The sequence below is a fragment of the Pogoniulus pusillus genome, chromosome 23 (assembly GCF_015220805.1).
Source record: "Pogoniulus pusillus isolate bPogPus1 chromosome 23, bPogPus1.pri, whole genome shotgun sequence".
Lineage (NCBI taxonomy): Eukaryota > Metazoa > Chordata > Aves > Piciformes > Lybiidae > Pogoniulus > Pogoniulus pusillus.
In genome coordinates, this window is record NC_087286.1 from 10883312 (window position 1) to 10905159 (window position 21848).

The 21848-nt window shown below is 43.3% G+C and overlaps 1 protein-coding gene across 5 annotated transcripts in view; it reads right to left on the reverse strand.

Annotated features, from left to right (window-relative positions):
* DIP2C (disco interacting protein 2 homolog C) overlaps positions 1–21848 on the reverse strand; it is a 270126-nt gene that overhangs the window by 105770 nt on the left and 142508 nt on the right. For 4 of the 5 annotated variants that reach the window (XM_064162542.1, XM_064162546.1, XM_064162545.1 and 1 more), the window contains exons 2-3: positions 10448–10519; positions 7769–7936 (exon numbers count right to left, since the gene is read on the reverse strand). In XM_064162542.1, the coding sequence (XP_064018612.1) occupies positions 7769–7936; positions 10448–10519 (240 nt within the window). The remainder of the gene's footprint in view (positions 1–7768; positions 7937–10447; positions 10520–21848) is intronic. The other variant, XM_064162544.1, reaches the window with a different exon arrangement.

Sequence of the window (21848 nt, forward strand, 5' to 3'; positions counted from 1 at the left end):
TTCAGGCCCTCATTTTCTTGCAGGGTCCTTCAGTGACAGTGGTGGCATAACAGCAGCACTGTCTATAAACCCCCTAGAAACCAGTAATGCTGGACAGCTTTGAGAGAAGATTGAAATGACTGACACAGGAAAACTCCACCAAGCAATAGGAAAAGAGAGCAAACCTACAGCTGCAACAGTGCCCTACTCTCTTTGAGAAAAGAGCCTGAGCAGACAAGTCCATTCATCCTAGAGCTAACGAAGCAGAGAGCTTTAGGCACTGTCATGCACACAAGTCTCAAAAGGAATTAAATTCTTCTTTTCCCTATTGTTCTTTGTCTTTATAAAATATTTACACACTAGATGTAACTCTTAGGATGGATGTAAAATCAGCCCCTTGTATTTAGGTTTGACAGCAGGAAAGACCTGTTAAAATTACTTCCTTAAATTATTAATAATTAAGAATTGAAATGGATGACTAAAAAATTGAATTTGGAGTGAAAAAAAGACGCATGGTAAGGTCCTTTTATTTTTCCAGTTAAAACACAATGTAACACCTCTCCACTACAGCATGTGAATTACGCAAGGCTTGCTCATTAGAGAGGGCCAAGAGTTTACATTTGTGGGAACATGAATTTTTATCTACAATACAAAGCATCCAAGGGAGCTGGGTTGGCGTCAGTCGGTCTCAATTATGTTTCAGTGGGCTCCTGAAAAGGCATCTTTTGCAGAGGGCTGGCACTGTGCACGTGCTGCTTTGTGAACAAACCTGATCGACAAGTGCAGCTTCCAGTTTTGGGAATACCAGCAGTGCCAGGCCTGCTTTGATTCTGTGGATAAAAGTGGCTGGTTGGCTGAAAAACATACCTGGAGTACAATCTCAGCTCCATAATAGACAGTGAATCTATAAATTTCCTCCTACTCAGATTGTGATTAATAATTCATACTCTTAAATAAAACAAAATGTCTTAATTTAAATGCTCTGCCTCCACACTACAGAGCTGTGTAATTTCACTTGCCCTCAAGCTATTATATTCTTGAAGGCAGGTGAACCTGACTCCAGAATCACTGAAATAACCAGAATTAACAGTTTACCCTCATTTGTGTATTTAAAGTTTTTCCTTCTTTACTGGGCCACACTGAGAACTGGTAACAAAGTTAACACTAAAAACAATTTTGTTTGACTGTTTAGAAGTTTAAAACACTCCTGTGTCAGACTGTATGAGGTGAAAACTAGCAGTATTCATCTCCGCCCCAAGCATATTGTCAGCAGCTACATCTTTTCTGGAAATCACCAAATCCTCAAAATCCCACGCTCCTAAAACTGCACATTGCTGCTGTGTGAAGAAAGCAGTGCCACCACTTCCCATGGCAATAGACTTCTGTAGGGTAACAGCCTGTGGAAGAACAAACAAAACAAATGGAGGTGTTGACACTGAATTATGGCATCAGGATCATACAGCAAAGGGGGGTGAGATGCATCCTTCCAACACAAAAATCAGATGCAACAGGCTTCAGAAACGTTGAGATGAAATGAAGTGGTGAGGAAAAGCATCAGTTACAAATTGGTGCACAGCTGCTCTAGGAGACAAACCTTTCAAGTAGACCTGAAAACCATTACACAAAACACATTTGAGTCATCCATTGTTTCCTTCTGAGCATATGGCTGTGAGACACCTCAGGTGTCTCAGTCGCTTCTGCAGCTCCAGGCAGTGCACAAAGCTCTCTTCCAAGTGGTAAAACACAGCACATGTAAGATAACCTCAAACACTGCTCTTCAGAAGGCAGCAGGACACCTGACTGGCTGGGCAGCACTGCCACCCATCCTCTAACACTGTGAAGAGCTCTTTCCTCTACTGGTTCTTCACTGTGGAGATAATTTCTGCTACTTGTCCTCACTACAGACACAGAAATCTAACCTTAAAACTAAGACACTTGTACTAGTTCAGCTCCCTCCTGCTCTGCACACTGGTTTGTTCCTTTAAGTAAACCTCTTCTGACACAACAGCTAACATGGAGTTTCTCTGTACAGTCAGGAAATATCCTACACTAGTGTTTAATTGAGGCTGTAACAAACTAAATGACTCTAAGTGAATAACCCCCCCAAGCACAGAGCAGAGTGTGTGAGCTGACAGGACCAGTTCACATGAGGAAGGGAATTCTGTGCTAAAATACAGAGAAGCTCTCCATCAGCCATCTGTGGGGAGACCTCTCTTTGTACTAGGTTCCTTTAACATGAGAAGACACAAAGCATTGTCCGAGTTCGGAGAGACAGCAGGAAACTGAAGTGCTGGAGCAGAAATTAGCTGTCATCATCTGGACTCACACTTTGGTTTCCTGTGCACCCACTCCCTCACACAGCACCAGCAATGGCATAAGACAAAGCACACATTCCTGCACAGACACAATCACAGACACTGTAAAACTAGCATTATCCTTTCTTCCCAATGCCATTGTCTACCCTAGTCTTGCAGTTAAAGTAGAACTTTAAAAGGCAAGCATGATTTTTGCCCTAACAATTGGCTCGTGACAAGCTGTAAACAGTTTTACCAAAATATGTATGCCCACAACACAGATATTTTAGATGAAAGACTGAGGAATGAGTCCCCTCTGCTTACCACATTACACATAAGCATTATCACCTGTCCTGGAGCAAACCACCTGATTCCCAACACACACATTAGTTCATTCATCTGATGCTGGCATTCAGCTTGCAGACTGAAAAACTGGTATTTAGTTGTCTGCGTGAAACTGCCATGGTCAGACATCTAGGGCAGGACTCAGGAGTCTAAGCAGATGTCCAACAGGTCTTTTCCAACCCAAATCTGAATGATTCTGACATGAGGCTCGATAAAAATAGGGTATGACCCCTCTAAGCCCTGTTTGCTATGTGTTGACTCTGTGCAGATGTCTCCAATACCACAGGAAATCCTGAACAGTATTAGACACCAATCTTCAGGCAAATCCATGAGCCCAGTGAAGCCTTGAGAGCTATGCAGGCGGTCAGTGGAGGTATCTACTTTGGAATAAGCTGAAAATCTCTCTGTGTTTCACCATCTGAATTAATTGTATCTCTTCACATAATAATAGGAGCTTAAACACCAGGTTCATAAGCAGACAATGCAGATCTATCAAGCTACAAAGTCTAATCCGCAAACTGAACCCTGCCTAGACTATATATAGCTAAAAATGCAAGAGCCTCAGTAAAGCTATTTAAGCAGTACCACTGCAAGCTGGGTAGTTTTATTAAGTTCATGGAAGGCACAAAACTGCCATCTGGAAGGAGGCTTCACTCTTTCCTTCCATTATTTTTTCCCTCCTTCCTCCATGTCTTTGTTCTTCCCTTCTTTACTACTTCTTGTAGTTAAATTACACTGCTATGTGCTGACAATGTGGCAATAGCTGCTTTGTCCTCTCCAACAGAGGACAATTGTTTCCTTAATGTCAGCTGACAAGTTGCTTTGATGTAACTCTTATCCCTACGTCTGTGTCAAACTTTTTAACCTAAAAATATTTAAAAGCTGCGGTATCTAAGTGACAAGAACTAGAAGGCCTTGGTAGGCACAGACAACATTTACTGCTTCAAAACTGATGGTCTGGGTCCCATGAGAAGAGCTGTAGATGAAACCAGCAACTACAGGGCCAGTAGGAAGTTAGACAGACAGTGCTTGCAGTGCAAATGTAAGAAACAGTTATTTACCTTCCTGAGCTGCTGTGCAGTGCTGGGGGCTCAGCTTTGAAAGCAAAGCCAAGTGACAAACACACTAAGGATTTCACAAATGGCTTCAGTGTTGCCCCACTGCCATAGAAGTTCTTAGTGTGGCATCTTCCCATCAAATGTACATCTAAATCATTAACTCGCTGGATAAGCCAAAGATGATATAAACTGTGAAACTTCCAACCAAAGACAGATAGGAAAGTGGAGCTGCATTCTCCCAGTTAGATCTGGAGCAAACTGAATTTCTGATGGGATGTGTTTGATTAACAACCTTCCCCTCATATGTACTGCTGCACTTGGTTCCGATGTCAAACAACACACCTGCTTCAAACTGATCCTCCTTCCTTATCACAATCTCCATCTAGCCTTTAGTATTTCCTTGAAAGCTTTAGCCTTCAGTTCAAGCTTACCATGGCAACTGGGGGCTTCCTTTTTCTCTCCATTATCCCAGTGATGCTGGACATCACAATACAGCTCCAATTCTCATGTGATACTTCATTTCTACTTTTCTCTAGACAGTCCCACAGTGACACGGTGCCATTTGATGATTCTTTTAGGAGCTTACATGAAAATCCACAGAGCAAACTCACTCACCAATGTGCTGGTCACATTACACTGCAAACAAACTCAAGCAGCACTGTGAATTCCAGCAGTTTATCGTTTTGACAGGGTACCTGGCTCTTCCCATGCCTCCACTGGCTCTAGCACAGGAGCATTGTTTCCCGGTTCTCAGTGGCCTATGTCCTTTCCACCCTCCATGGCTCACATCTGACTGAGCCATCTCTCTTACCAGTTTGTCTGATTTTTACACCAACATCTTCATGCTTCCTCTTATGCTCTTATGTTTCACAGATGGTTTCCACGAACTTCAACACCCTGACTCTGATGTGTACTAAAAATATCCTCCAAAAAAACCCCCATCATGCACAGTGCTGGAACTGCTACTCATATTACTAATTCCATGTTCTCATTTCTTACCTTCCACCCACTTTTTGCCTTACTAGTAGGGTGTTAAGTTGTTGAAGGAAGGTGTATTTTGAACAAGGTTTAACATTATGAGCTGATACTGCAGGCTAGAAACAGAGGTACCATCATGAAGCAAAGGATGCATGAAACAATAACCAGGCTTTCGGTCAGCATAGCAAAAGTGAAGCAGTAGCCATCATGCTTGAAGCAACAGCATTAAGGGGTGGTTCTCAGATGCCTCCAGAACTTTCTTTTTTAACCAAAGTAAGGTCTGCCAGGCAGCCATGGATTTGAACCAATATTTTTAAAAACCAGGACTAGCTAAGCATTCATCTACGTGCTGAGTTTCTCATCTCTGCAGTATCTGCCACACTGCTCCCAGAAACGTCTCTATGACTTGTGCAGTGCAGGCACCTTCCAGCCAGGTCCACATGGCTAGCCCTTGGTAAGGTCATTAAGAATTAGGAAGGCAGATGTAATAGGAATTCTTATTGTTAATAAAGTGAATACATGAGGAGGGCTTTTTGTGCCGTTCCAGATCTAGCTTCTCACAACCCAAGCAATGCTCCAATCTAAATAATATCCGTGAAAGAAAATGAAATGGCAGTTGCCAGGTTTGAGTGCCCAAAGGGCTAGCAGCAGGAACAGCTGAAAGCAAATGTACAATGTATGCACACACAGACATGTAAAAACATGCAAATGAATGCATAGATTACAGATATATAAATACATATGTCAATAGCAGGGGCTACAATCCCTGTAATTCTACAGAAAATTGTTTAGTCTTAGGGCAAGGGGATCTGCTGTGATCATGCACTATCTCCCCTGCACTGCATCGCTTGAAACCTCGCCACACTTCTGCTGCTGGAGCTCTAGCAGCAGGAGGCAAAGTGATCTGTCTCTGGGCCTGTGAAAGGAGCAGCAGGTGCCTTTTAAACACTGCATCCCACAGGTTTATTAGCCATAATAAACTGGTGGTGCCAATGATGGGAAATTACAGAAAGTAACCCAGTGTAGACACAGCACTTGATTAAGAGAGAATGAACCACCCATGTCTAAGCTGTTAGAAGCAAAGCTTAATTGATAACAACATTATCTCTGTTCTTTGACTGCATAACAAATTGTCTGGCAAAAGACTGCACGCAAATTGGGCAAAGCCACAGCTTATGGGGGATGCAGGTCTTTGAGTGACTCTTCTTGTAGGGAGCCTTTCTTTTAATAGCCTTCATGCAGCTGTCCACCATATCTTACCAGAACTGGCTGAGCTAACCAAGATAATCCTCAAAAAGATGCTCTGAAACAAATGTTTGTCAAAGCAAGTGGTTACTCTGGCTGTCACAGCTTCTCCTGAGAGGCAGCAAGAGAAAGGTCACATCACAAGAGATTGGGAACCACGGGCAGAGGCAGAGGTCCAGACCCACCATCATTTTTAGATGTCTGACATACGGGCAAGCTAAGAAAAGAAAAACTGCTCTGCACAGAGCATCTCCTGCTACAAGCTGACATCCTTAGCAAGTGTTTTGAGGAAACAAAGCTGCACTTCTGTCTGCCTAAGTTAAACAGGTGGGGATTTAATGGGCACGAAAAGGAGGCTCCTCCTGTCCCTTCTCCCATTAACATTACAGAACACAGCACATCCATTCTGGACTCCAGGATGCTTGACAGCCTGTCTGGAACAGTACAAATGTCCTCAGCATATGTGCAGTCTGTGCAGCATCTGCATGTGTCAGACCTGCTATGCATGCAGCCCACAGATGTGCAGCACATCCGGCACATCCCCCATGTACCAGACTCGCTGCCATGTTTGCTGTGCAGCATCTGTGGCAAGATAGTCTCTGGGCTTGTCCTGTCAAAATCAGGGAGCTTAAGGGTGGATTCCCACATCGCCTGGTAGAGTACCAACCACATGGCTGCCCAGCTTTGCCTTTCATTAATCCCATTCCTGAACAACAACAGCTCTTCCTTTCTAAAATGACAGCAGCCCAACGAGCACACCACTGCACACACATGTGTACCCCCACGTGTACACAGCTAAGCCTTCTACTGCCTACATTTCATACTTAGGTGATTTTATATCATTGACTCTGCTAAATCTGAAGCTGCAATTTGAATTTCATCACTCGTATTTTGACAAATCCTTGAGCAGAGGAAGCTAGTCGTGATAGATAGAGGGAACTGACTTAGAGCAACCCCATGTAAGAGAAGTACAAAATACAGTCAGGATCCAGGACAGATCTCCACCACAGTATTACAGTGAACTGGTTTGAAAATGAGCAAGGAAGGGTTTCTCATGGGGGCCATTCTTTTACAGGCATGCCTCTTCCTGGCAGAGCTGCAGATCTTCGCTTCCCTCTAGCCTCTTACCTTGTGCCTGGACTGCCTTGTGCGAGTGGGGACAAGCAAACAGGCAAGACTATGATGTCCTTCATGTGCTCACACAGTTGCAAAGAGAAAATCTGCTGTTTTGAGAGGCTACAAATCCCCTGTAGCATTACTACAAACCCAGAAAATAGAAGCAGGATGCCTGCCACCAGCCACAGCTCATCTCCGGAAGGCAGGATGGGTATCTGCTGACGGGCCTTCCTGGTCCACAATGCAGACACATAGCCTCTCAGGATGTTCCTCCTCCAGTCTACTCTATCAGCCTTCCTCTGTTCCTAAAAGCCAGTCTGCTTTTGAAGGGTTTGAATGTGAGCACAGCTCAGACAGATGTCTGCTTGAAAACTGCACAGAATTTAGGGTGCTTACACTCTCATAGTTTCCTCTGGAATCTGGTGGGCTTAGGCCTATCCAGACCTCTGTAAAAAGGCAATACCAATGGTCTCCTGTGTTTCCTCAGCTTGGTGCATAGAACCTCCTCTGAACTATGCACAGCACAGAAGCTAGAGAGATCTTGCCATGCTCACATTAGTGAGGAATGTTCCTTTTCCCTTCCCATCACTTCACTCTTAGACAAGTCAGTTTGTAACGTCCCTCCAGATGCTTGTCCTGCCTTGTCACCAGCAGCTCTTAGCCTATCACACTGATGTAGGTGTCCACCAGAGGCTTCCAGATGAGGCAGTTACAGACAGATACGGACTGGAAAAGAGACATTCATGTGCTCACCAAAACGAAAATAAAAGAGAGGCCGGTTTCCTGCCGTGCTGGCTGCTCTCTCTCTAGCGGCCGCTTCCCGGATGTCACAGACACCAATGTTGGCAGTGCGGAGCATTCTTCTGGCAGCTCCTTCACTGTGCTGCAGTCTACACCGCACCGCGGCAGCTCCATTCGCTGCTGTAACAAGTTGAAAAAACTAATTAATTCATGTTTAGTTTTTTTACATCTGTTACAGCAAGGAGTGGAGCTGCAGCCCCCATGCAGTAGAGCACACACGCACACGCACGCACAGACACCACAGACGCGCACGCAGCCCAGGCGGGGCTGTGTTCCACGCTGCCAACATGGGCCTCAGATGTCAGCAGAGGTACAGCGAGAGCACTGCATGTCCCAGCATAGGGAAGCTGCCTTCACATGGCCCCGATGCTCTTCAACACAGGTACAGAATGCAAATCTCTGCCCTGCTCCCAATGCCTCCAGTTCTAATGAGAGAGTCACATCCATTTCCACGCTGGTTTTAAATGTCTCTAGAATATCTGTTTCCTTTTCAAAGTCTGATCCAAGACCACCAAAGCTTATAAATTCTTGCAGTCCTCCATCAAACCAGATTACAAGAAAGAAGCAAAAGACTAACTGGTTGTGTACAGGATTGTTGACACATTCACAGAGGCTTTCGAAAGGCCTTCTTGGAAAGGATTCATCTCTCCTAATGAGCAGAGCCCTCAAGTCGTTCAGATGAGCAAAGTCTTAGAAGAATATCAAATTGCACTGTTTCAACCTTTTTCCAGAAGGTGACATAACAAAACAAACAAGAAGTACAAAGACAGCAAAGACTCAAGCACAAAGAATAACTTTCTGGAGGCAAATCCTTTCCACAGCAGAACCAGTATCTTCCACTGTTATAAAATAGTTCATTTATCCATCAGCTAAATGACTGAGCCTAGTGTGTGGACAAGAAAACAGCAGACAATACTTCAATTCTTTTTTGCTTCATCTTGTCATCACCTTCCTCCACTCACCTATACCCCACATCCCCAGTGCAGGGTTTTCTGCAAAGGAGTAGAGTAGGAAACATTCACTCCATTTCCTCCCAACTTTACAACACCACTAAACTAGCTGCATCCTGAGCCACAGCCTCTTCAAATTACTGAATGGATCCCACTACAGGACTGGCTCATAGTGATCTGCTGCTTCATGTTGCACTGAAAAACTTCAATGAAACAACAGAAATCTTGAGAGACAAAACTCAAGAGGCTCCTCCACCCTCTCTCTTTCATCATTACATGCATGATGGATGCTCAGCAATTTTGGCCAAGTACACAGTTTGGCCAGGAGCCTATGAGCTCTCTGGAGAAAAAGATGCTGTTTGCTTCTATGAAGAAAAACAAGCTACAACTAACTAGAAACAAAGTCCAGTACCAGACACACCACTGCTCAAGAATCACTGCGAGGTCACAGCTTCCCCATAACTCAGTAAACCCAAGTAAGTCTCCTGGGAACACACTGTGAAGACTACTGAGTGCTTGACAGTCTGGTCAGTGTGATAAATACCCAGAAATTTAATAACTGCACCCCCATATTGTCATTCTGTTGACTTGTTTCATTCTCTAATGGTTTCCAATGGTTAGAAAATGTCACGGACACCCTCAAAGCAGGCTGTATTGCTTCAGAAAACAGAAGTGTCTGTAACACTGATCTCTTTTGTGGAGTTCCCACCAGTGGTGCACACCTATTAAAATCCAAGGGCAGAAAACACCACTCTGCTGCAGACCTAGCTAAGAGAGAGAGACATGAAGAACGCAGGGCAGTGCCTCCTCATATAAGCAATTCAAATAGAAAACCATCAATTCCTCCAGAAGGGCAAGACTTTGCAAGGAATGAAGAAGCTAGCTTCCAGACCCCAAATAAAAACAGGACCCAGGACAGCCAAGCCTACGGGGAACCTACAAAAGGAGAGTGAAACACCAGGAGCACGTGGGGCACACTCCTGGGAAGCTGACACAAACTGGAGACTCACATCAGTCCATGCAGTTACATGTTGGACTTCACACCCCAGTGCCTCAGAAGAGAGAAGGAACTCTGAAGAACTCATATCTAAAGTAATTTCAAGGAAATTTAATTCCATGTTAGGAAATTTAGAGTGAAGACTTTGTACACCTTCTGGGCAACTGCACGTCACCCACCCTTCTGCACTGAGCACAGGCATGTGTCAGCTGCCCACGTGTTTTAAGACAAGTTGAACTCTAGGGGTATTGCTGGTCTCTCTAGCATCTTCAAAGGGAAGTTTTGGACAGAAAACCTGGAAATGGAGTAGGGTACAAACTCCAAGGTTCTCTTCCACTCTTGTGTATACCTCTGATTAGAAAACTTTACTTGCCTGAGGTCTCCGCGAGCTAGGACACCGCATGTTCCTCTGCACTTTTTCGTTACCTCTAAGAAATGCCTCTCTAACAAGTTTTGGCTGTTATGCTTTCCAGACATGACTCCCAAACCCACAGCAACAGATGTAAAAACTGTACACACACATCAAAGCAGACATGTATAAAAATACACCGGAAATGGATGGAATAAGCTGCTTCTGCAGCACAATAGCTGTTTCTGCCACAGGTATTTTAGAGCTGTGGCTGTTTACTGTGCAGCTATCTGTACACTGACATCTTCATACAGCACAAGCACAGGTACACGTACCAGGAGGTTGTGGCAGGTAGGCCCCAATTAGTTTTGATCTCTTCTTTTCATATCCCTTCTGTGTGATGTCACCTGACAAGAAAAGAAAAGGAAAATCAGTAAGACGTGGATAAAGATGGCATCTAGCTGCTTAATGGCAGCACCATCAGCCCAGCCACCACTTCCCTGCCTTGACAGTTACAACAAAAAGCACAGGATGATGATTCCACCCAGAAAAGACTCATTCGTGCCAGAGCCATTCTGACAAGCAAATACGCACTCCTGATTTATTCCAGAACCAAAGTCCAGTGGCACAGAGCTTTGAAACCATTGTGAGATGCTGTCACATGAGCTTTCAAAAGCGACAATGACCTTCATTAGGTCAGTAAACAATGGATTATACAGAATGTGTGGGCCTGTGATGGCTGGCAAAGCACATCACTGATTAGCATTTTCTGTCATTAATGGGATTTTCCTAATCAAGCATAGAAGGCACAAAAGACTCGAAACTGCTGCTGTATCATTTCTGCAACATAAATATTTTAGCTGACTTCTAAGAAGTACGAAGAGGAACAAAATCATATCAAAACAAATCTCCCACTGATACCCACTAGAAAACAGTAAAGACTCTGACTTTCCAATTAAATCTCAAAAAAAAAAAAAAAAAAAAAAAAAAGGAGAAAAATGTTTGAATGTCTTCAATTCAGTTAATGTGACCCTTCATGGTATCTGCCATTTCCTCAGGTAGTAAATATTTCTCCCTCTCACCCTTAATGTGAGGATTAAAACAAAACAAAACAATCAGCAATAAGTTTGCTAAAAGCAAAGTGATAGCTAATCAGATGGAACAGTCTGGTTAGGGCTTAGCAGAACTTTGGCATTGAAGTTGTGACACAGTTCTGGCTCTGGAGCTCTGTATCTACCTTTAATGGTTAAAAAAATGTATTTGAGTGTAATTCAGATGTCCAGATTCTTCTTTACAAAGGTGTGCATTACATTCACATCAGGCTACAAAAAGTGCTAACCAGGGTGACAGCTTTTTTGAACCAATACCACATTCCCTGCCCCTTCAATCAGCTACCATGCTACCATGGGACTCATCATGCAGGGAAAATTCAGCTGTAACACTGGATTTGTACGTTTGTAAAAGCTGGAGGGTTTAGGAGGGCCTAAACCACAAAAAGAGGTAGGGCAGTAATGTCCAACTAGATACAGCAGCCTGTGTCTGTTCACGCCCTTCCATCCCTCTGTTCAACCTTCACCTCAGGAGACCCTTTGCCAAGAGAACTACATCCATATCTCAACCCTATCCTCCTGGTAAAATGATGCTAAATCAGCATCAGCCTTTAGATAGAGCTTCAGAGCTTCCTGTGGACTGGTCTGAAATCAATAACTACATGAAAACATCTTGTAATGTTCCTTGATGAAAGACCTTTTTGTGGGGATGATTCCAAAAAGCATTAAGCAGGCAAAATTCTCCTGTCCTGAGCCAATCTCTTGCTCCTTGTTAAAATTCTCCTGTCCTGAGCCAATCTCTTGCTCCTTGTTAAATTCAGTGCTCAAAGTAACACCTGCCCTCTTCACCAGCACCTCTCAAAGTGCTTTACAAAGGCATTAGCTAAAGTAGCTGTGGTTTAAATGAGGAAAGGGAATGTGAAGCGCTTCAAATGATAACCACACCACGTCTACCCACAGAAGAAGTGGCAGACTTGGCAAGAGGGCCTAAGCCTTTAAATTTCAAACCCACTGACTCTTCAAGCACATTCCTTTCACTCTGCCCTGCTCCACTGCTTCTCAGCTTCATGTCATAGATGGTCCCCAGGCCATCCTCCTCCTCATCTCCTTCCTTCTAGGTTGCAGTGACTTCACTGCTCTAAGGAGTGCAGCCTCCTGCTTGCATCAGCATTCTCTAAGTCTTTTTTTCTCTGGATACGTTGTTCTTTTCCACCTCACCTCCACTGGTGATCTGGCAGGTTTCCACCATCAGCAGGACACAGATGTGTACCCTGGAGGGTCAGCGGGGGGAGTGCAAAGCACAAGCCTGAGACATCTGAACTCAGCAACAGTGAGCAAATTTTACCCTGACTTTCTTCCCTCTCCGTATTTGAAGTTGACTGTTAATGGCTGCTGACCAACAGATATGCAGTGCACTGATCACCTTGCCACACACCACTTAATTTCTAGTCTTTCAGAGCCTCTTCAGGCACAAGAGGGTAAATGCCACTTTTGCAATGAGATGGGCAGCATACGCTGAAGATCAACCAAGCCTCCAAGGAAGAAGGCTGTGCCTGCCGGAACTGAGTACAGCACCAGGGCTCTGGCACTCTGTAACCCTACTCTCATCTCCTTGTCTGCATTCTCTGCAGCTTCCCAAGCTGCAGATGGCAACACTCTCCTACATCAGTGCCCACAGTCAAGAAGTATTTTGTGGCTATATTTAGCAAAGCTGAACTGTAGTGCAAGCTCAGTCGACTGTGCTCACCACAACCACTCCTCTTTGCAGGATAAACTCCATCTCCTTGGAAAATTTCCTCTGGTTTTGCCTTTCCTTCAGAATTGTTGGATTTCTTTACAAAGGTGGGGCAAAGCTGGGGGAGGCAGCTCAGAGAACATCACAGAGCACACACTCACCACAAACTAGGAAAGAACTCCAGGTAATGAGAGCCCCTTTGGGATACTCCACATTGAAAAGACATTTTGAAGAGTAAAAAAAAAAAAAAAAAAAAAAAAAAAAAAAAAAGACTGCTACCATGATATATGAAGTAAATTCATTCAAGCAAAACTCAATTAAATAGATAAAAGAACACCCAAACATTAAACCAAACCACATTTACAATAACATTTTCCCAGATCCTTCCTGTTTTCCTGGAAGATCCCAGCACCTCTCACTAACGTCAGTCATTTAAGACACGACACAGGTAAAAAGCTAATGACAAAACCAGGGACTACAATCACCTTCTCCAGTACAGTGAAGGCTCAGTTCCGTGTTCAGCTATCTGGCAGCCTGACTGATGCTGCTGGTTCTCGCTACTCCTGCGTGTTTGGAAATGGAATTTCAGGCTAGGACTCTGAATTAGTTCAAGACACTTATGGAAAAACTTGCCATGGGAAATAATGCGATCAATAACTTCTCTCAAATACTAACATCAAGCTCACAGTGAGTGCCTTTGCCCAGATTTTCTGCCCTCTAAAGATCCAATTTTCTGTACGACTTGTTTATTGCTGATGACTCAAATTCAGTGTCAGCATCTTGGCAAGAGGGATTTGAATGAAACAAAGCTCCTCATGAAGAGAGCTGTGACTCATTTACTTCTCCCACTCATGATGCAGACAGTCTCCCTGTCTGGTCCCAAAAATATGCCAAGAGACAAAGGATTTCATTTTGGATGATGCAAGTACAGAGATATCAAAACTGCACAAATACATCCCATGTAACACAAACACAACAACGTGCATCAGGAGCCATTTGCTTTGCAATGCCCTTTTACAAAGATGTTTAACCTTGCAAGCATCTTAGGAAACCACTCAGAGCTATGACAAAGAAACAAATGTAAAACATAGTACTGGGTAGAAAATTAATGGGATTCCACACTTTCAGTGCACAGAGTGCCATCGATTGCAGCACTGCTCAGGAGCCTTTCAGGGGAGTAGGCTGCGGCGTAAAGGTTTCAACGATAATTTTATCCACAGATACTGAATTCTCTTCTTTCCCCAGAGATACGTTTTGGTCCTATACGTTGCAAGCAAAGCAGAAAATGACTGGATTTCAATGACAGATAAGGAAGAGCACTCCATGTGTACTTTACAGCTTATAATGTTTTCTGAAGTGGCTTCTAATTCAGCAAAAAAACCCCATTGCAGTAGATTATGCTATTAGCAGATAAGGCAAACTATATCATCACTGCTAAAACACCAGACACAAGGGCTTCTGAATTGGGAAAGTTTTCTTGTTCAGAATTAATACTTTCTTCCCATTCTTTCTGATAAAGAAGTTAAAATTAAATATCTAATTAAGTATCTGGTGTGCAAGTTCTTAGTTTTAATGTAAATCCTGCAGTTTAGACAAGTGAGGAGCAGATCATTTTACACAAAGACATTTTTCAGTATCTTCGCCTTGAATCCCCCTTAAAGAATTTCCCCACTTACTTTCTGGTCCCAAAGTCTTCAGCGCATTCTTTCTACACCCAAAATATTCCTGGACTTCAAAAAATAAAAGAAAGCAAGGAAAGACTCCCCCGAGAAGTGCCCTGATACCCCTAACTGAAGCCAGCAGAAACACCGCTGGGGACTTTCTGGCTCAGACCTTCTACATCCAGGTGCAGCCAAGTGCCAGTGGCCTGGCCACTGGCCAGGGCTGGGCACATGGAGACCCTGAGCCCCTGAAGCCACAGAACCGTGTGGTCTTTGGGCAACCCCAGCTCCCCCAGAACCAGCATCTGCACAGCACTGCTTTTATGGCCTGGATTACTGTAAAATAAACAGAGTCTGGCCGAACGGGGAAGGTTTCCATGCTCGGTGTCAGGAATTGAGTTCGTTATTTAAAGCTTTAACGCACACTTCACACGATGAAAGCAATCCTTGCCATTTTTGGAATTTCATGGCAGTGAGGACCCTTTGCAATGTTGTTTTCCTTCCTTGGTTGCTTTATAAGGCTCATAGGACACCCTGGAAGTGTACATCCTTTCTGCAGCAACTGGAAGCTCATCTTTCATCTCTCCACTTGCTTTCCTGTTGCCTGTGGGGCATTCGCCTGTTCGAGTTCTTCCTCCTGTCCCTGACACAAACTGTGCAGAGCCAGATCTTGCTCGAGATAAAAATAAGACACAATTCTGAAAAGTATGCCTAAGGAAAAGTGCCTGATAAATGTCATTTAATAGACAGGCTTTATAGTTCCAGTTAGAAATGTTCCCTACAGAAAAATAATTACAGCAGTAATTCCACTTATTGTTTAGAACTTACAGTTCAGAGCAAGTCAGTTCTATAAACACTGTGTACTGCAAATTTGTGTCCCTATTTTTCCCCCAGCCCTGAAAATCTTTTGGGGAAAAACAAATCACACACACACAATAAGAGAAGAAGGAATCCTAAAGGAGGAACATATATTATATATGCATGAAAAGAACCTCTAGAATACATTATATGAATCAGTCTGTAAGCACATTTGGTCATCTGGGCAGAAAAATCCATGCAAGCTTTGCAAAGGACAAACCTGCAATACCTAAGCAAAATGGCAGCACTGACTCAGAGCGAGTTTTCTTATTTTGCCATTGTTCTAGGAAGCAGGCTACAAAAATAACTCTCCTGCTTGCGTTCCTGTACTTCAGCTATTTGTTTTTTCCCACTGCTTTGGTCCTTGCTAAGTTTAATCAAAGAAGTCCAAATGCATTAATCTGTTTGGAAGAGAACTAAAGAGCTTCTAAAGAGCTACAAATTTCTAAATCCACCATCCAAAAATGTGCTCCCATTATTTTCATGCACCACAGTATAATGGTAGAGCTCTTCCTAGATTTCCTGTTTTCATATGCTGGAGGGAAAAAAAAGCTTGTGTTTGAGATTATTTATACTAGTCAGTAGTAGACATGTTTCATCACCGTTTAAAATAATTTTATTTTACCCTAATGTGAGTTGAAGACATGATGTTGATTTTAAAAGTAGGTATTTAGAGCAGAGGTACTATAGTATTAGAATGCCAAAATGTCCCAATCTCTTCCCACAGTTTTTGTAAAAATAGAACGTCTTCTGGGCAAAAAAATCCTTCATGCGAATGCAAATTTCCACATCCTGTGACAGCTGGATGCAAAAGGCAGAAAAGCCCACATTTCTTAACCACCACGGGGAAGCCAAGGCAGGAATATTCCTTTTCAAACAATTAGAAGACAGCTAATGGCTGTGGAAGAAGATCGGGAGTTGTAAGGACTTGCGAACAGGGACTTGCATTACCATAATGACTGTGCTGAATGACCATAAAGGCTTTAAAGATTCATCACAGGGGAGGTCACTGAACTCAGCAAGCTGCTCTAGCATTTTAGTACAACCAGGTTTGTTACATGACACATCTGATCTGGAAGAATTTAAAAAACAGGGTAATGAAGGGAGCATGCCTTTCTTCCATGCCAACATGCACGTTTTTTCTTTTGATGGGACAGTGCTCAATCCACCAAGTCCAGACAGTAAATTACTTCTGGATACCTTCAGTTCAAACCCCTCAATCCCAAACTCCATCATCAGCGGTCAAGAATCACAACCCTCTGCTTTTTATTTCCAGCTGCTGAGAAGCAATGCTATCACAAGATGAGAGTGCCTAAGCCATGTTAATGTGAACCACGTTATGGGATGCTCAAGGAAGCCTCGAGGTGCCTACAAATTCTGATATGCAATTCTCCCAACAACTGAACCTTTGTTACCTCCAAGCCTGTTCCCAGTAACTCTGCCCTTTTGCCAAGCTCCCAAACAACAGTAAAATAACTTCAGTTGTTTGTTTTTTTTTTTAAATCTAAGGTATAAAACCTTATTTGTTTTTAAAGCATACAAAAAGGAATGACCTCTTCAGACACCCAGAACGCCCTGCTACGCAAGAACAGCAGATCAAAGCGAACAGCCGTGCTCTGAGAGAGGAGAGCTCTATCAGCATTAAACAGTTCTTACATCTTCTCTGGTTCAGCAGATTTTCAACTGTTCCCTGGAAAATTAAGCCATTTAGAGGTCCCTTCTTAGAATGCTCTCTCCAGGATGGTTATTGATGGGTTTATTTAGGCAGTGAAATGTTGCTTCAAATCTCCCCTGGGGGAGAAAGGGAGACTTACTGCCCGAACAGGTGCGTTAAAGGAAGGCATCTTCACGGGTTGTATTTTGCAAGGCAGGCTGGCGATGGTCTAAAGCACACAGTAACTCACCTAAGCTTCCAAAACTAACACCTCTTTCTGCAGGTTTCCTCTTGGCTTTCAATTACATTCTTGCTAAGGTGGCTGTAGTAGACCTAATGTTACTTTACCTGAGAATACAGACTTCACTAAGCAGAACAGCACCTAACAACTTCGACTGGTAGTACTACCATAGGTGGAAAGGCTGAGAGAGATGGCTTTGTTCAGTCCTGAGAAGAGAAGACTTGGGAAAGACCTTATTACCAGGGACCAGTGCATAAGGGAGGGCTACCAAGAGGATAGAGACTCCTTTTTTACAAGGAGTCCCACAGGAAAGACATGGGATGATGGGGACAAGTTTCTGCTGGGTGGATTCCAGTTGGGCTCCAGAAGAAAATGTTTCCCCACGGCACCAGTAAGAGTTCTGAATCATCTCCCAAGGGAAGCAGTGGATTGCCCTACATTAGGCAATTTTAAGGCTCAGCTTCACAGGTTGCTGGGCCAGTTCATTTCACCTAGAAAGGTTGGACCAGATGATCCTTGGGGTCCCCTCCAACCCTGAACTCTGACTCCGTGAAGTTCTATAACAGAACAAGAGATCAGGACAGTTCTTGTACAACCTCTTTCAAAGATAACCCAGGTTGTATTTTGCCAAATTTTCTATTTACCTTCCCATCTTTCACTGAATTTCAGTCAAAAGCACCTGAATTATCAGGTTCCATTAAAATTGGAAATGGGGCTCTGCCACCTCTTATTTCTCCAGAACTACACATTTTTAACACTGGACTTTACTCCCTCAGTACTTTTGTTTGTAGTATTCCAGAGCTGATGTTATCTAGTTGCCCACTTCTATAAATTAAACTGAGTTTATCTTCCATTGTTATTAACACACAACTACTATTCGAATTGTTTCTATAAAGGCTTCCCAAACTGCACAGTTTCTGGGAGCATTTATTTTCCTACTAACCTAAGGGAACTAAATATTCACTGCAATTAGTTTGCAACTCAAAGAAAACCCAGTTCAGATCTCTAACTAAACCTAGGCTTTGGTAATAAGGAAGAAGATTGCAGGACATTTTAGAGTGTGCCTGTCCTGACAATACAGAGTAACTGATACCTATCTCTAGTGTCAAGAAATCAAAACAACTAATCCTCATTTTCCATTCTATGAATGCAGTTTAGGTTGATATTTTCAAGCACATTTTGTTGACAGCTCATTTGAGGCAGCAGGCAGGTCCGACAGAACAAACATCTGTTCAAAGGCATCTGCAGTGCGTGTTAAGGAGGGACCCAGACCACTTCATCCTTGCCATGCAATCAACATTTTAAAAACTGTTGCTAGCATAATTTCCGCATGAACCAAAGTACTGAAAATCCAAATACCTAAAACACATTTCTGTCACTTTCCCCCTTTGTTCCACAAGGCCCTCAAACAGTCAGAGGAGTCAGCATCACCTGGTTACTCAGCCCAGTTCCAAGCCTATTACTGAAAGAAGAGAAATGCCTAAAGTAGCTCCCTGCTCTCCTGTTACACAGGCAATGTAGTGTTCATGAAGCACTGCAAATTGCATCCCTTTACTCAAGGACTTCTATTACCTAAAGGTTGACTCTGATTCTACTCTCCTAAGTCTGCAAAATTACTCAGAAAACAGTTGCATGCTTTCAATTACCTCAAGACACAATCGATGTCCCTGTTCTCCACAGCTTTCACAATATTTGACAATTCCATTTTCTTCCTGCTCTAGCACCTCTGAAGGCTCCTAAAGGTCCGTGACATTATTAGAGACCTAATGTGACAGCTCACACTGATGTCAGCACACAGCAGCTGTTCTCATAGACCCTCCAGTGACTGTAAAACACAGCATGCAGAAAGCCCACTAGGTTGAAGGCACACGCTTCTGTGCGGCTGGAATGTCACATCTCCATTCTCCCAGCCCTCCTCTTTCTCTTCATTTCCAGCTTACGAGTCTTGATCAAGATACAGAAATTTGCTTTGGTAAGCCAGATGTGCAGATCCACACGTGCAAGCAGACTCCTCTGAATGTGAGTCCACATCATCAACAGAACAGAGCCTTTCAGATCTGCTGTTGGCCCACAGAATGCTCACCAAACACTTGATAATCCTGAAACACCAGGCAGGAGCCACACACTTATTTTCTTGTGCTTATTTCTTATCCAGACTTGCAATTTCACTCATTCTCCTTTTCTTTCCAGAGGACTCTGATGCTGTAAGGCTGTGTTAGTTTTCACTGCAATCTTCATTTTTATAATTCAGATATTTAGAGCACAAGTAGGATCAAATGCTGCCATTAACTAGGTGGTGATTCCCACCCCATCTGTTCAATGAAAATAGTGACAAACGGATGAAAACCTGTATGAGTCAGACTGGGAAGACACAGACAGCACCTTTGTGTCTTACAGAAGATAACCAACGGTCTTTGCCACTTCTCTAATGAGGTCATGCTTTGGATGTCTGAAGAGGGAGCTACATATTTGTGTTGATTTTATGAATTTTTATGGGTCAGAGAGACAGGAACAGCCATGATAGATCCTGTCTAGTGCCAGAAACAGAGGAATGGTCACATCAGACCCTTTCTAATGCTCTTTCATGTCTTTCATCACTTAGAGCTACTTAAAGGACAAGTAAGGTCAAAGGCTTGACTCGGAGAAGGTAAACAATCTATTCTCCTTCTCTTCACAGTGTCACTTATCAAAAGCTGTTAGAGAGTCACCTAAAACTCAGAGCACTGCACTGAAAAAACCCTCTAGGATTTGCTGCTACAGCTCAGAGTGCCTTTTGATGCCCAAATAAAACTGGAATCCCATTTTCGAATCTTGCTGAAGTCTTGGCCTTTATAACTTTCAATGAAGAATTAATTCCACAGTGTAATTAACTGTGTGACTTTGCCAACTTATAAGTTAATTAAATATCCCTCTACCCTCTGCCATGAAAAGCTCATGACACACCTTCTCTGCAGTGTTCATTATGTGGCACACTTTTGCCAGCTCTTCCTCATTTGGCTCCTTGCAAATTAATTAATTCCAGATTTTCAGTACATTTCAGACAGCTTTTTTCCAGGCTGTTCATCATTCTCACCCCACTATCAAACAGGCCAGTTCCACACAGGGAAGGTGAGGCTATGGATGCTCTGCTTGATGCTCAAGCCTGGGGTTTCCCAGGACACAGCCATCAGCCCTAAGAAGCACTGTCCACTTATCCCATCTGGCAACATCCATGTTCACATCTCTCTTCTGATCTGTTTCCAGCTAAAAAGCTCTAAATACAACCTTTATTCCAGATAAGTCTTCAAAGCAGCAAATAGATACATTCAACTGAGAAAACTTGACAGATGTGATGTTATAGCAAGAGATGAACCTAGAGAGAGCAGTGTAGCCATCCCAAACTGGCCAACACCACATCTTCTCCCCGGTAACTAGCAATTTACTTCTTATTTAAGAAGTTTGAAGAAACCATCCCAGAACAGTTTCCATTTGAGTCTAAAAAGCAATGTGGTCAAGCCTCTACACGCAAGATGTGTGCTGGTTTCTCTAGACATTGCTACTCCTACACAGAAGTTCTGCTCAAATACAGGATTACTGTAGAAACTCAAGCCTAAACGTTAAATCAGCGAGCACCAGAGTGAAATTAGTACCTGCCTCAGTAAACTGGAGCAATACAGCCCTGGTAGCTCTGAAGTCCTTCACTGCCCAAATTGCATTTGCACTGGTATTTAAAAACTTGTCTTATGTCAACTTTCCTGAAACTCCTTTTGCACAAAACTACGCTACAACATAAAATCACTAACTCCTTGGGCCCACACACACTGAAGGCACTTGAAATACGTCAGTGAAGCTGCAGCTAGAGCTGTGATCGTAAGGATGCTGCAGGCATGGCCAGGGCAGCCTGGCTGATGGTCTGAAAAATGCGTTTGAATTTAGAATTGGCTTTGTAGGGATCTCTACCTCCCAGTGGGGCACTGCTGCTAATAGCTAAGTGAGGGGGCACGAACAAGGACACAGAGTCTAAACTTTTGAAAAGCATACACTGCATATGGTGTTTTTAGCAGGCAAAGCTCTCCTGCCTCCCAGCAGAGCTTCTGGAACAAAGAGAAAAGGCTCTTTGTTGAATGCATTCATTTACAAAACTGAGACTGACTTCTTTAGCCCAAGTGTTTTGGTGCTGATCTATGCTGTAGTTTCAGGTGCACTGTTAGAGCCGTATCAGGTCACACAGAGCCTAGAAGAGCACTTAACTCTGCAGCTTCTGGGTACCACTGTTACATAAATAACGCACAACAGCAAACAACACTTCAGTACCCTCAGTACGAAAAAACACTTGCTCAGAGTTTTAGAGCTCAGGCTGTGTAACCATTTTTGTTTAACCTCTGCCAGCTGTGTCAAACAAGCCCCCTTAAGAACCACACATTTTTGCAGAGTCAGGCAATGCATAATGGCTTATTTCAGAAGTCACGCTCTCCATACATATGCATGAAGAAAAAAACAACTCAGCTAATCTGTGCTTTGGCCATCTAATCCAAAAGGTGATTTGATTCATTTTTACC